At 29.0% G+C, this 16,964-nt stretch overlaps 1 protein-coding gene across 8 annotated transcripts in view; it reads right to left on the bottom strand.

The window, feature by feature from the left end:
* cadps2 (Ca++-dependent secretion activator 2) overlaps positions 1 to 16,964 on the bottom strand; it is a 197,579-nt gene that overhangs the window by 84,498 nt on the left and 96,117 nt on the right. For all 8 annotated transcript variants that reach the window (XM_051100201.1, XM_051100202.1, XM_051100197.1 and 5 more), the window contains exons 7-10: positions 13,580 to 13,691; positions 13,060 to 13,199; positions 1,593 to 1,659; positions 256 to 364 (exon numbers count right to left, since the gene is read on the bottom strand). In XM_051100201.1, coding sequence (XP_050956158.1) covers positions 256 to 364; positions 1,593 to 1,659; positions 13,060 to 13,199; positions 13,580 to 13,691 — 428 coding nt within the window. The remainder of the gene's footprint in view (positions 1 to 255; positions 365 to 1,592; positions 1,660 to 13,059; positions 13,200 to 13,579; positions 13,692 to 16,964) is intronic.

Genomic DNA, 16,964 nt, shown 5'->3' with positions numbered 1-16,964 from the left:
CACATTATTTCCCCCAATTTCATTCTCTTTAATTAAACAGATTCTGGTTTTCAGAACACTTCATCCCCACTTCATTTAAGCTCATAACGTGCATTTCTTTCAAACGCAGCGAATGTGAAATTCAAATTTACGACAGGTCACTGCGATTCATTTTAACCATGATTATTCATCCAATTTTGAAAATAAACTCAAACGGCCACATGAACATTTGACTGAGTATCTAAATAACGCATTAGCGTTGAAGCGTGAGTGTACCTGGCTGCGGATCGGAGTAATCTACCGTATACCCGTCCAACTGCATCAGCTCATGCGGCTCGGACTTCTTCTCCCGGTAACTGCACATGGCAAACGTGTACTGACTCACCTGAACGACAAAAAAGTGAGGAGATCATCTTAACACAATCACGGTTTTGTTTTTTGTCCTAAATTGTACCCTAGATCACAAAAACCAGTCTTAATAGGCCGGGTATATTTGTAGCAATAGCCAATAATACATTGTATGGGTGAAAATGATCATTTTTTTTTTATGCCAAAAATCATTAGAATATGAAGTCAAGATCATGTTTCTATGAAGATATCTTGTGAATTTCCTACTATAAGTGTATAAAAAATTAAAATTTTGATTAGTAATATGCATTGCTAAGAACTTAATTTGCATAACAAGGTGATTTTCTCAATATTCAGATTTTTTTGCACCCTCAGATTGCAAATAGTTGTATCTCGACCAAATATAATCCAATCCTAACAAACCACACCTCAATAAAAAGCTTATTTATTCAGCTTTCAGATTATGTATAATTCTCAATTTCAAAAAATGGACCTTTATGACTGGTTTTGCGGTCTAACATCACAAATATTCCTTTGTGTGCTACATATAGCTTAAAAATGTACAATTTATATCTAAACTGTGTAAATTATGTCATAAATACAGTACAAATACACACAAAATGAAACAATTTTTAATTAATAATTATGATGTCACAGTGTGACCACTTTGACTGGTCAGCCATATTTTCTTTTTTTATCAATTTTTATTTATTTAATTTTGGGTAGCATTTTACAATGAGGTTCATTAGTTAACATTAGTTAACATGAACAAAGAATGAACAATACTTCTATGCCATTTATCAATCTTAGTTAATGTTAATTTTAGCATTTACTCATGCATTTTTAAAATCACAAGTTGTGTTTGTTAACATTAGTAAATGAACAAAGAATGAACGACTGTATTTTTATTAACTAACATTAACAAAGATGAATAACTAGCGTAATGTATTGTTCATTACTCGTTCATGCTACAGTAGTTAACACATGCTAGGTAACACTTTACAATAAGGTGACATTTGTAAACATTAACTAACATGAACAAAAAACGAACAATACATTTATTATTAATGTTAGTTAATAAAAGTGTAGTTGCTAATAAATGCTGCAGAAGCATTGTTCATTCTTAGTTCACGTTAACTAGTGTAGTTAACTAATGAACCTTGTAAAGTGTTGTTATAATGATTTTGACAAAATCATTTGGATTTTTCTTTTTCATCAAAAGAATTAAATACATATATTAAGCTGTAATTAGAAAATCTGCCCACCTGAACAAGTACAAAATATCTCCTCTTCCATCGCTTCCAGACTCTTTGGCCTAAGGCGTAAAGATACCTACAGAGAAAATAAAAATACATTTTTGATGAGTGTCATGAATTAATCAAATCGACAGCAGAAACATTTCTCGATATCCTAATTTACAGACATGATTAAAAATAATCATCATTTTAAAATATATCACCGTATCCATTAAGCCAAGGTGCGAAACTCATACAGAAAGTTTATGGAATTTAGCTGCTGTCATTCATTAATTTCCCAACCGCCTGAATTCTGTCATGTTCACTCAGCGACAGAGAGAAAAACACATCTTAGGCTATTGATTAAGCACACATTCTTAGAAACGTAACAAAAAAGAAGGATGTGTGCGGAAATATGGGTGAGGTGAAATCAATTCTTCATAAATGGACACACAGCGCCTGTGGGGGGAAAAAAAACTCCAGTCAAGGTTGAGGGAGCAATGAGTGCATGGAAGCGGGCCAATCTGGGTTAACATGTGGCAGAGGTAATCATCCACTTGTGAAAGTGATTTTCAGCTCACTCTCCGACACCTTTCTGATACACATGATCCCATTTAGACGCCAACAATGGCCGGCTAACGGCGGGCGAGACGACCTCCGGGTGAACGGGCGCGCCGCAGGCACTTTCCAGCCGACTTCGGCTCAATCTGAACCGAAATAATACTAATAATAACAATGACAATAACTGAAGATACACAACATTTGTTTGATTATAGTGAAAGCCTTAATGGTTTCTTGCAAGTAGTTTAGGTGAAAACCAGTTAGCAAACGTTCATTCTGGAGAGTCGCAATTCAGAAAGTTCAGACATACATTTAATTTTGGGGGAGGAAAAAAAAAAAAAAAAAAAAATCGGATATAGACATGTTATAAATCATTATAGTCTAAATCACAACTCCGGCTAAATAAAACCTCTATATGTCCCTGAAATATGAAGTCGCACTCATTCTCTGAGGTGATATGATTTATTATTTTTTCTAACCTGCTCAGTAAAAGTAAAAGCTCAACTTGTTTGCATAAAAACTTAATTTTCCAATCACCTGTTCTTCTCTGCTTCGTTAACATACTTGAAAAGTCAATGGGTTTATCGCTTGGATAAATTGTGCAATGCAAGTTATGATACTGCGTTGAGCTTTTAAATGTGATACAAATGTTAACCTTACAATCTGTGTCAATATGACTGTAAAAAGTCAAATTAAGCATATTAAGAGATCACTATGAGAAAAAGTGGCATTAGATGTTCAATGTATGTCGTTATTATAACGGTTGCAGTGCCCCCATGTGGTTACAACGCAGTATTGCAGAAAACTGATTTTTCATTGAGTCTTATTTGTGAAACACAAGCAGAACTGATTTCTCGGTGGTTTTAATAAATAACAGCATTTTTAAATACATTGGCATTTAGTTTAGTGTTTTAATATATTCAAAAACGAATTCATCTGCATAGAAATGTGCTGTTGTAGTTATCAGTATATTGTTCCTTTGCTCTTAAACCACTTATTAACTAAATCTGTTAATTTTAAAAAGTTATTTAATTTTTTGTAATTTAAATAAAACTCAGATAAAATAAATATGTAAAATACAAATACTAGATGAAAAACTTACAAGAAAATTAGAAATGCTTTTAAAATTAGATTATTTTATTTATTTACTTTTTTTTTTTTTCTACAACTGACAAAAATAAAGCTAAAAACTGATTTTTGACTGATTAGTTTCCTAAAAATTCATTCTAGCTATCAGTACATCGCTCTTTTGCTCTTTGCACTTAACCTAGACTATTAAAAAATATTTTTTTTTGTCATATTTTAAACAAAATATACATATTAGTCAATTTTTTTTAGGAAAACTTGTATCAAAATTAGAAATTGTGTCTTGGCAATTAACTGAAAAAAAAAAAAGTTTAAGAATTAAAATATAAATAATAATAATAATAATAATAATAATAATAATAATAAAATAAAGTGGCCAAAAAATATTTACAAAAATAAATAAATACTACTACTACTACTACCAATGGACCAAAACTAACATTAAAATTAAAAAATTAAAATGAAAAATATTAAAATACTCAAAAATAACAAAAACAACACTGTATTAAGATCCCATTACATTGTTATATTTTTTTCTGTCTATACATCATTTAGCATAAGTAATATGCTAAAAATGCTTCATGAAATGAATTTAAAACCTTTTTTTTTTTTTTTTTTTTTTGGTAAATAAAATAAAATAAAATAAAATATTTTATGAAAAACTTAAAGAAAAATTAGAAATGCTTTAAAAATATTATTATTATTATTATTATTATTATTATTTTATGTATTTATTTAAACTAAAAAAATAAAAATAAAACTGACAAAAATAAAGCAAAAAAATTATTAATGAATGTTTTGCATAGAAATTCATTCTAGTTATTAGCACATTGTTCTTTTGCTCTTTGCACGTAACTAAAACTATTTAAAAAAAACAAATTCTGTGATTTAAATAAAGCTGAAACAAAATATCTTTCAAAAAATCTAGGAAAACATGAAAAATAGAAATGGTGTTTTGGCAACTAACTGAAATAAATACGTTTAAGAACTAAAATTACAAAAACTAAAATGAAAATAAAATGGCCAATAAACACACACACACACATATATAAATATATATATATATATATATATATATATATATAAAACGTAAATGAAAAATTAAAATATAAAAACATTTTATTTAATTAAGCTGAAACAAAATATACATATTAATCAAAAAATTTGGAAAAACCTGTATGAGAATTAGAAATGGTACCTTGGCTACTAACCAAAATAAATAAGTTTAAGTACTAAAATTACTAAAACAAAAATAAAAAATAAAGTGGACAAGAAATATTTACAAACAAATAAACAAATATAACAATAATAATGATAATGCCAATTTAAATGACCAAAACTAAAATTAAAATAGAAAAGGATAGATAGACAGATAGATAGAGAGATAGATAGACAGATAGATAGATAGATAGATGACAATTCAAAAATTAATAAATACTATAATGGTATAGAAATATCACTGAAACACTGTATTAAACTCCTATTACATTGCTATATTTTTGTCTTTATCTCTTTTAGCATAGGTAGTGTAAAATATTTCATGCAATAACACAAATCACTGAGTCATAAATGCAATGTGTGGCCGCAACCGAAGGGCGAGGTTAAAAGATTTTATGAGAGAAAAATGTGAACGTGTAAAAGGGGCTTTAATGTGTGCCCTGGCCCTCGAACGAAAGAGGGCAAAGATGGTTTTAAAGGGATACAAAAAGAAGTAAAAAAGGACCATGGGAGAGAAAAGAAAGAGCCAGTGAGCATAAGTGAGACAGAGACAGACTGATCAGACTGGAGCTGGCAGCTCTCTCTCTCAGGGCCACGGTGGGGTCACTCCACAAAACTGAATGGCTCCCAATTCTTCAGTCGCTCCGCTGATAAACAGATGGCTTCTTTTAATGGGGTGCACTCAACCTGAAAATCTCCCCACCGATCGCTCTCCCTCTCTCTTCCCATGCACTGGGACAGTCATCAGGTGTTTGTTTTCGTGGACGTGTGTGGGTATATGAGTAATTGCATGAAACCTAAGACTGAAATGCTATGATTTTGGTCTTAAAAATCTCAAATGAGTATCATAAGACCAAAAAGCATCACACAAATGTGGCTTTAGAAGATTTGGAATATGCTGAGAGTCAAATGGCGCATTCAAGTCCTCCTGGGAAGTTCGTATTTATGTATTTAATTACAACGCCAGTCTAAGTCGATTTGGTCAGAGAAAGATAGTGACTTTTCTACAAAAAATTCTTAATGTTTTTAAACTCTACTTTTACAAAAACTATCCAAATTGGGTGTGTTCTGGATTTTTTTAGTTTATGTTTTTATTCATTTGGTTTCAGGTTTTGTAAACTGATTTGTTTTGTCATAGTATATATTTATATATGAATATATACAATTTCATAGAAATTATACAATCAAAATACATTTGCATTTTTTGCACACAGTTTACATATTTTATCATAACTGGGAAATAAATTATTACTTATAACAATTTACCATCAATACAGGTTTCCATCTTCGAAACTCTAGGCTAAAAAAGGTCGGGTTTTCTCATTTGTAATTCATTTAATAATGACTTGATTTTTTTTTTTTTTTTTAGTTTTTATGACTTTTTGGTGGTATTTATGTGCATTTATATTGTAAATATGATCTTTCTGACACATACACATTAAGTCAGAATTACGACAGTTGTGTTTAAGTCACTGTGGTTGGTGCAAGATAGCTATATAACTTTTCAACTAAAATGTATCAATATTTTTCTAATTATTTTTATCTCTGCAAAATGATGAATGCATTTTGGTTTTTAGGTTTTGTTCGGTTTATTAATCTGTTGTAAATTTAATCATTATATATTCTATCATAATTGTACAATACTATTGCATTTTGGTAACATTTCATTTTATTTTTGTTTAATTTGTACACATATATTTTACTCAATGAAAATATTTCTAAAATGGTTTATCTACATTTTAATGCACTAATATAATGGAACCTTATTGCAAAGTGTATTTCATACAAGTAACTTAGTTTTATTGTAAATTAAATAAATTTTGTATTCAAATAATTTACTAACAAAACAGACAATTCCATTTGAATGTTCATTATTAAATATTTAATTTGTAACGTGTTTTCATCCTTTGTAATTTTGTTTAGAAAATACTAGAAAATACAAATTTACTTAAATACCAGAAAAGAAAATTTACTTACATTTAATGCAAATTGTTTAATGTTAATCCTTTTATTAATTTAAAATTGTCATTATTTTTATTTGTATGTTTATATACATATATATATATATATACATATATAAAAATGCAATTTGTTGTATTTTACAATTTTTTTATATATATATATATATATATATATATATATATATATATATATATATATATATATATATATATATACACACATACACATATGTGTGTATATATATATATATATATATATACATACACATATGTATGTATATATATATATATATATATATATATATATATACACATATATGTATATATGTATATATATATATATAAAAAATTGTAAAATACAACAAATTGCATTTTTTTTTCTTTACTTTTTGGGTTTAATTCTGTTTAATGTTACAAATTTACTTAAATGTTATTCAAATTATTTAATGCTGCTGTTAATTTAAAACAGTCATTTCAATTTGTACATTTTTTAATTTGCATATTTTAAATAAGTAAATAAATCAATCAATACCAACTACATTCTTGAACCGCTAATTTATTTGATTAATGAAATATTTTTAAAATATATTTTTATTTCAGTTTTTTGTTAACTTCAGTTTAATGTTACAAATTTACTTCAATTATTTAATGTCATTTAACGCTGCTATTTATTTAAAATGGTCATTATTTGTATTTGTACAGTTTTAAAATTTGCATATTTTAAATAAATATACAAATAAATACCAACTCTACATTCTTGATCAGCTAATTCATTTAATTTTTTTAAAATATTTTTATTTACATTTTTGTTTACTTCTGATTAATGTTACAAATTTATTTCTCTGTTATTTAAATTATTTAATGTTATGTACTGCTGCTATTTATTTAAAATGGTCATTTTTTCCACAAAAAATGAATTTGTATATTTTACACATACACATACAATAAAACAATACATTTTTATCTACATTTATCTTCATTTTACCATTTTATCTTTTGATTTAGATCAACATTGTATCTGTATTATTTAATGGGCTTGAGCTAACATGCACAATATTATTTATAGACTAACATTAACAAGGATTAATAAATACTGTGGAAAATGTCTTGCTCATAGTTAATGCACTAACTAATTTTAACTAATGGAACTTTATTGCAAAGTGTATTTTGTACAAGTAACTTATACAATGTTTTTATTGTAAGTTTTATTGCAAATTAAATACATTTTGTATTCAATAAATTTACTATCAATACAGAGACTTGCAATCACTGTATCCAACTTTTTTTCACGTATATAAATAAACAAACGTTGTAAACCGGTTTGAATTGCAAACGGTTTGAATTTTTTTTAAGTGCCTAAGCAACGAACACAGCGTTGTTAATTGAAAGGAGGTCGCTGTTAACTGCATATAAATTGACTAACGTTTGAAAAACTTTTAAAACCATTAATAACACAACTAATTCTTTAACTGGTATTTTCTGTTCACCTTACTTCTGTATAACGCATAACTGATCGTTTCGCTAGATAAGACCCTTCTTTCTCGGCTGGGATTGTTTACAACCGCATTTGGGATTTCAAGCCGCATTTAAAATGCATTTTGGAAGTTCAAAATCGGGGCACCATATCAGTCCATTATATGGAGAAAAACGTTTCCTCAAAAAACAATTTATTTACGACTGAAGAAAGAAAGACATGAACATCTTGGATGACAAGGGGGTGAGTACATTATATGTGAATCTTTGCTTTGGAAGTGGACTTCTCCTTTAAAGAAAGTTTAAAGACTTCATGTGTTCAACTCATAAATTCGATTTTTCCGAATGCACCGAAAGGCTATTTTCAAGTATTTTTCATTCAAATTATTGTCTGAAGTGTTTTATGCAAAACAAAAACAGAAGAGGGTGAGTAAATAACAGCAGAATATTTAGTTTAGGCCAAATAAATATAATGTATAAAATCTTACAATGAATATAAATTGGATTATCCATATGTCTCAGCACAATATCTGTGTGAGAATAGTTTGCGTCTGTCTGAGCGTGTAAGTGGTCTTCTGTAATGTCTTGTGAGGTCCGTTAAAAAGGTAATTCCAGGTTGAAGAGGCTTCTGCCAATTAGAGAAGGCTTCTCAGGGAGCCGCTCTATAGAGGAATCACACAGGGCCTCTGGGTAATTAGCAGGCTGATGGCAGCGATCTGACCCCTGACCCCGCCCCGCTGAGGGAAGGACCCCAGCAGCTGCTGCCGCACATCTTCACTGCTGCTACTCACTTCTGGGAACTATGGCATTTACTGACACATGAGTACAAACAGACAGACAGAAGGATCTGTAATCTGTTTTTCTCCCTTGTCATTTTGTCAAATATCAAATCTGAATTCCTGACTACCAAACTTTCAAAAACTAATGTGCTTGTTTAATAATGGCAAATCTTATTGAAAGTTTTTGATGTTGCTATTTGAATGTTCATTATTTAATTTTTAATTTGTTGCCTTCTAATTTTGTTGCTTTTAAATATAGCAAAACCAAATTCTTGACCAGCAAATTAAAAATAAATACACTTTTATGATTAAATTTTTGTTTACTTGTGTCTAAAATTGCTATTTTTTATTTGATGTGGCTATTTATTTGAATGTTTATTATTTAATACACTGCAAAAATGCTTATCTTACTTAGTATTTTTGTCTTGTTTCTAGAGAAAATATCTAAAAATTCAGCATTTTGCATAATGCAAGACTAAATATCTTACATCATTTTGCTTATCTAGTAAATGCATCTTAATTTATGAATTTTAGATATTTCTACTAGATACAAGACATATATAAAGTAAGATAAGCAAGTAAGATAAAGTAAGATTTTTTTCGCAGTGTAGTTATTTTAATATTTTTAATATATATTTTTTTTATTTATATATTGATATTTAAGCTCTTGTAATTTCATTTAGAAAATACCAGAAAATATATATTTAAAAAGTTCTGGTTAATTAAATAGATTTTTAAATATATTTTGTATTTCAATTTTTTGTTTACTTCTGTTTAATGTTGCAAATTTACCTAAATGTTATTCAAATTATATAATGTTATTTAATACTGCTATTTATTTAAACGGTCATGATTTTTAATTTGTACAATAATAATTTTAAATTTGTAATAAATAAATAAATAACAGTTATACATTTTTTTTTCTTTTTTTTTTGTTTACTTTGTTGCAAATTTACTTGAATGTTATTAAAATATTTAATGTTATTTAATACTGCTATTTATTTAAAACGGTCATGATTTTTAATTTATACGAAAATTATTTTAAATTTGTAATAAATAAATAAATAAATAACAACCCTAAATTCTTAGCCAGTGAATTCATTTGATTAATTACTTTTGTTTCACATTTTTAATTTCAGTTAAAAACCCCAGTTATACATTTTTATTTCAGTTTTTTGTGTACTTAAATATTATTCAAATATTTAAAGTTATTTAATGCTAATGTTATTTAAAATGGTCATTATTTTTAATTTGTACAAAAATATTTTTTAATTCTATATTAATTTATTTTTATATTAATTATATTAATTTTAAATTAATTCTATATAAAAATAAATAAACAATTAAATAAATGACCAGCTAATTACACTGATTTTTTAAATGCATTTTTATTTATTTTCTTTGTTTTTTCTGATATTGTTCAATGTTGCAAATTTACTCTTATGTTATTCAAATTATTTAATGATGTTATTTAATGCTGATATTTATTCATATTTTTTTATTTGTACAAATGAATGAATGAATGATGTAATAGACAGAACCAGTTTGGGAGACTTTCTAAATAATCTTAAGGCTTTAGGAACAACATACTGTTTCCAGAGAGGCTCCTGGAAGTCCAAAGAAACTTAATATGTGATTTAAGGAGACTCACAAGGATAATAAATGAACACAAGGTGGCACTATAACACACTTTTTCCATTGCACCTCATTCATGTAAACTTGCTTCCAGCTGAATGGAGTTCATTTTTTCCCCCATTCAATCAAATGCTAACCAAATTCATATATATAGCTACACACAAACTGGCACATACCATTACCATCATTACAAGTACTTCAAGACTTTCATATTTATATAATAATTAAATAATGCATACACCTGTGAGAAATCACCCACATATTATTAAATAAATCTTATTTATTTATGTAATTAGGTTGGCTTGAAAAAGCCAACCTACTGATCTGCTACTTAAGCTTTTTATTATTCTTCTTCCTAGCCAAATTTCTGAATGCTTCTCCTCTTAGAGCTTTCAAGCTAGAACCACCAAACTCAGCCCAGATCTTCAGACTGATCTGACTCGGGTTGCTGTATCTTTTCTAACTGATCCGACTTTTAGTTTTCATAAAATTAAAGATTAAAAAACATAAAAATCCCATAGACTTACATTGACTGAATGTTCAAATGAGCCAACACTATTTAAACTCCAACTGTCAAAATTCAAACTTAAACTTCCAGAATCCCTTGAGACTAAATCAAGACTTCCCTTCTATGTACTATTTCTAATCAATTCAAACTTCCATTCTATCTAATATTTCTAATCTATTGATCTATCTAGCCAAGCCTAGCAACTGGAACCATGCTAGCAACTTGCTAATCATGGTAAAAACGTTAACAACCTACAAATCATGCTTGAAACATGCTAGTAACTTGCTAATCATGCTAGAAACATGCTAGCAACATGCTAACAACTTGCTAATTATGTTAAAAACATGTTAGCAACATGCTAACAACTTGTTAATCATGCTAGACACATGCTAACAACTTGCTAATCATGCTAGAAACATGCTAGGACCTTGCTAATTATGCTAAAAACATGTTAACAACATGGAATCATGCTAGAAACATGCTAGTAACATGCTAACAACTTGCTAATCATGTTAGAAACATGCTAACAACTTGCTAATCATGCTAGAAACATGCTAACAACATGCTATTCATGGTAAAATCGTTAACAACCTACAAATCATGCTTGAAACATGCTAGTAACTTGCTAATCATGCTAGCAACATGTTATTAACTTGTTAATCATGCTAGAAACATGCTAAAACTTGTTAATCATGCTAAAACATGCCAGCAACTTGCTAATCTTTCTAAAAACATGCTAACAACTTGCTAATCATGCTAGACACATGCTAGCAACTTGGTAATCTTGGTAGAAACATGCTAGCACCTTGCTAATCATGATAGAAACATGCTAGCAACATGTTAAAAACCTGCTAATCATGCTAGAAACATGCCAGTAACATGCTAATCATGCTAGAAATATGTTAGCACCATGCTAGCATCTTGTTAATTATGTTAAAAACATGTTAGCAACATGCTACCAACTAGCTAATCATGCTAGAAACATGCTAGCAACTTGCTAATCATGCTAGAAACATGCTAGCAACGTGCTAATCACGCTAGAAACATGCTAGCATCTTGCTAATTATGCTAAAACATGTTAACAACTTGGTAATCATGCTAGAAACATGGTGGTAACATGCTAACAACTTGCTAATCATGTTAGAAACATGCTAGCAACTTGGTAATCATGCTAGAAACATGGTAGTAACATACTAACAACTTGCTAATCATGTTAGAAATATACTAGCAACTTGCTAATCATGCTAGAAACATGCTAACAACATGCTAATCAGGCTAGAAACATGCTAGCATCTTGTTAATCATGTTAAAACATGCTAGCAACACATTAGCAAATCTATCTATCATCTATCTATCTATCTATCTATCTATCCATCCATCTACATATCTATCTATTTATAATCTGACCATTACTATCTATCTATCTATCTATCTATCTATTTATAATCTGACCATTACTATCTATCTATCTATTTATAATCTGACCATTACTATCTATCTATCTATCTATCTATCTATCTATTTATAATCTGACCATTACTATCTATCTATCTATCTATCTATCTATCTATCTATCTATCTATTTATAATCTGACCATTACTATCTATCTATCTATCTATCTATCTATCTATCTATCTATCTATCTATCTATCTATCTATCTATCTATCCACATATCTATTTATAATCTGACCATTACTATCTATCTATCTATCTATCTATCTATCTATCTATCTATCTATCTATCTATCTATCTATCTATCTATCTATCTATCCATCCATCCATCTACATATCTATTTATAATCTGACCATTACTATCTATCTATCCATCTATCTATCTATCCATCTATCTATCTATCCATCTATCTATCTATCTACATATCTATTTATAATCTGACCATTACTAACTATCTATCTATCTATCTATCTATCTATCTATCTATCTATCTATCTATCCATCCATCTACATATCTATCTATCTATTTATAATCTGACCATTACTATCCATCTATCTATCTATCTGACAGACTGCATTCAAACTTTAACCTTTTAAAACTACTTTAAACTGTAAACTATTTCAGACTGAAAACCATCCAAACTCAAAACTTTTTAAACTTTTCAAACTTTTTCAAACTTTCTGGTCCGGCTTTCTCAAGCCAACTTTTTTATCTAGTTTCTATTTGTGGTTTTTCATTCGCACAGTGTTTTTTTTTTCCTTCACCTGAGGATGTATTCACATCCTGGAGGTCAGGATATGACCATCATTACAGACGTACCCGCTGTGCTTCATGTTTGGTGGTTTGTCCATGCGAACTGCCAGTTTGATTTTCAGATCCACATCTTGGCTGTTCTTAGGCACTACCATCTTGTGCAACTCTGCCGTTTTGGGCCCGTTTGTGGTGGGATGAAGGACCACCTGGACAGAACCAGAGAAAGTAAAAGAGAAACGCATTATTAGGACCGACACACCTGGATGGGCAGCTGGAGAGATAGGTGTGAAAGGGAAGATGAGACGAGAGAAAAAGAGGATTAGACTGAGAAAATAGATGGAGGAGGTGCAGTCTGTTTGGTGCGAGTCTCTAATGGGGAGTCTCCATCTGTTACTCAGGGAGCGTGAGCCCTAATGACTAGAGATTTCCTCGCCTGCAGCTCACACATACAAACACATGTGCACGCACATCACGGTTCACACACTGTGTGCAGAACATCTGTTCTCGCAACATCAGCTATTAATTGAGCACATTGTGGAGACTGAACGCAGAGGTAGCGTTGGACAGAAGGACACTTTCGTCTCACCCTGCCCAGCTCTTTGTCCTCCAGGGCCAGGACTCCGGTGCTTTCGGTGAAGAGTTTGACTTTGACCGCAGGCAGGGGGTGTGTGGTGGTGAAATCTCCTTGCGTGCCCCACCTGTAGTGGGAGAAAACAAATCAGCCGTCACAATAGGAGACTTTATTTTGTATTCACCACTTCTCCAGACCCATAATGACACGCCTGCTGAATATTTCCTTTATGTCTTTGTTTGATCAAATTAGTATGTGGGATGGTAAAGTATCTGTTTGCTTTTGTAAGACTTTGCTTTTGTTGTCTTATGTTTATTCTGTTTTTTATGTCAACATTAATAAAGCTCAAATTACTTTGTGTATGTCAGTGTGTATGTAAATACATGTGGGAATAAATATGAAAATAAATGAATGCATAATAAATATTAAATAATTAACAAAAATAAAAATAATAAGTAAATAAAAGTAAAAATAAATAAATAAAAGTAAAAAAGAAATATAGAAAAAAAGAAAAATGTAATAAAATCAATTCAGGATTAAATTTTATTACAAATGAATAATAAATAACCTTGTGTTGCTTTTAAAACAGAATTCTTGAAACTAAATTAAAAATAAACACTTTTATAATTAATATATTTCTATTTATCTATCAATAACAACTTTGTTTACTTGTTTAATGTTTCCAAATGTTATTTAATGCTGCTATTTATTTGAATGGTTATTATTATTTTTAAAACTGTGGCTATTTTTTTATTTTTTTTAATTTGCATTGTAAATAAACAAATAAGTAAAATAATAAATCTGAAACTAAATACATCTGGCAATAAATAAAAAATAAATACACAGACAAATAAATTTTTTTTTATTTTTAAAATTGGCATCATAAATAAATAAATACATGTGGCATTAAATATAAATACATTCACAGACAAATAAATGAACACATTAAAAAATTAATGACAGAATAAGTAAATATAAGTAAAAAAAGAATAAAAATAAATAAAAAAATTATTAAGGATAAAACAATAATTCAGGATTAAATTCTCTTATCTCATCAAATCCTTATTTGTTTTCCTATTATTACATTTATTTATTTATTTATTTGTATATATATATATATATATTTTTTTTTAATTTCGGTTTGGTCCTCCATATGCAAGGAGCGCCTCCCTCATTTCCATGTTGCACATGCAAAAGTAAAAAGACATAAATGAATAAATAAATAAATCTGAAAATAAATACATGTGGGAATGAATAAATGCATATAATAATAAATAACTGCATAATGAAATATAAAAAATAAATGTCAAAAAAAAGAAAAAGTAATAAATAAATTCAGAATTAAATTTGATTACAAATGAATTCTAGTCATTTTAGTGCATAGTCATTTGAATGGTCATTATTATTAAAAAAAAATTGCATCTTAAACAATTAGTAAAATAAATTAATCTAAAAAAAAAAAATACATGTGGCACTAAATAAAAATAAATACACCGGCCAATAAATATAAAAATAAATGAATGCATTAAAAATAAAATAATTACAAAATAAATGACAGAATGAGTAAATAGTTAAAAAAATAAAACTAAATATAATAAATATACATATAGAAAATAATAAATAAAGAAAAAACTAATAAAAAAATAAATTCAGGATTAAATTTTATTACAAATGAATTATATTTGTGTTGTCATATTATTTATTCCTTTATTTGTTTTCCTATTATTACATTTATTTATATATTTATTTATATATTTATTTTTAATTTCTGCAGGTTTGGTCCTCCATACGGAAGGGCCACCTCCCTCATTTTCATGATGCACATGGAAAAGTAAAAAAAAAAAAAAAAAAAAAAAAAAGCATAAAGACATTAATGAATAAATAAATCTGAAAATAAATACATGTGGGGAATAAATGAATACATATACCAATAAATAACTGCATAAATAAAAAAAAAACTAAAAAATAAAGAAAGAAAAACTAAAATAAATAAATAAATACAGAATTAAATTTTTATTACAAATGTATTATATTAGTTTTATTAATTCATTTATTCCTTTATTTGTTTTCCTATTTATTTATTTATGCATTTATTTTTAATGCGACTCCAAAAGTTACATGTCTCAAAAGAGAAAACTAGACATTACTCCTAACTCAAGATTTAAAACTTGACTTGACTTCAAAACAGAAGACATCTTAAACAAATTTTGGCTCCAAAAACAAGACTTGAAAACATGACTCGACTCCAAAAGCACTTCAAAGACATAAAAACAATTTCTAACTGCAAACAACAACAACTAAATACAAAAGCAACTAAAAACATGGCTTAAAACTCAACTCTGACTCAAAAACAAGATTTAAAAAAACAAGTTTGACTCCCCTCCAATCAAAAAAGATGTAAAAACACAACTTGAGTCCAAAAAGAAAGACTAAAAACAAATTCTGACTCAGAAACTAGACTGAACAGTCAATTTTTGACTTGGAAAACATGACTTCAAAAACAAATTTTAACTCCAAAACAAAACTTCAACACAAGGCTCGACTCTAAAAACATGACTTGACTCCAAAAGAAAGACTTAAAAATAAATATTGACTCTAAAAGCGAGTCTGTCAGGGAAGTTGGCAGAGCATAACTGAGAGTCATCTATATGTACAGCATGTTTGCATTTCAGTCTGTCAGTCTATGTGTGAGTTTCTGAGATAGGATCACTACAAAAATACAGACATATTGTACATCTATAGCAGAGTAAACACACAACAACGTAATCAAACTAACTATCTCTCTCAAGCAGGCCAACAGTTGCTTGTGGCAAATTGACTGTAGGAGTCGACTCCCACATCTAATTCAGTTTTTCTGCTTTCTAAAGCAACGAAGCCCCCAGACAGTGTTTTGCATGTCATACAGCAAACCAAGCATGTTTCCTCTACAATATAAGCAGTAAAACGAGGCCTGGAATGCAGATAAATTGTACAGCATTTACACTTGGTTGAGCTTATAACATATTAGATCTGTATATGCTGAAGAACAAAGTACATGAACAAAAGCTGGAACTAATTAAATTCTTGAACCTTATCAAGCAATACATTTCTCAATCATGATTCCAACACACCCGCACATCTTTTCACAGCTAGTCTAGACTCTCTACAACAAACACTGAGTCATGTTGCTGAATCACTGTCTGGTTATACAGTCTATGGTGTCTGAGTCTCTGTCTGAATCCCAACCGGGTGTCCATCAGCCTCAAGATGTTACCAAGGAGGTGTGCAATATTTGAAGATCTTGTAGCATTCCCATTCATCTCAATGGGGTTTTGTCAGAATACAAACTGTCAATGGGGAAAAATGCTTTTTGCAGCCATGGTTACAGGGCATACCTGAAAAGGGGCTGATGCTAATCAGC

The sequence above is a fragment of the Labeo rohita genome, chromosome 25 (assembly GCF_022985175.1).
Source record: "Labeo rohita strain BAU-BD-2019 chromosome 25, IGBB_LRoh.1.0, whole genome shotgun sequence".
Taxonomy (NCBI): Eukaryota; Metazoa; Chordata; class Actinopteri; order Cypriniformes; family Cyprinidae; genus Labeo; species Labeo rohita.
This window is presented reverse-complemented; position numbering and strand designations above follow the sequence as displayed.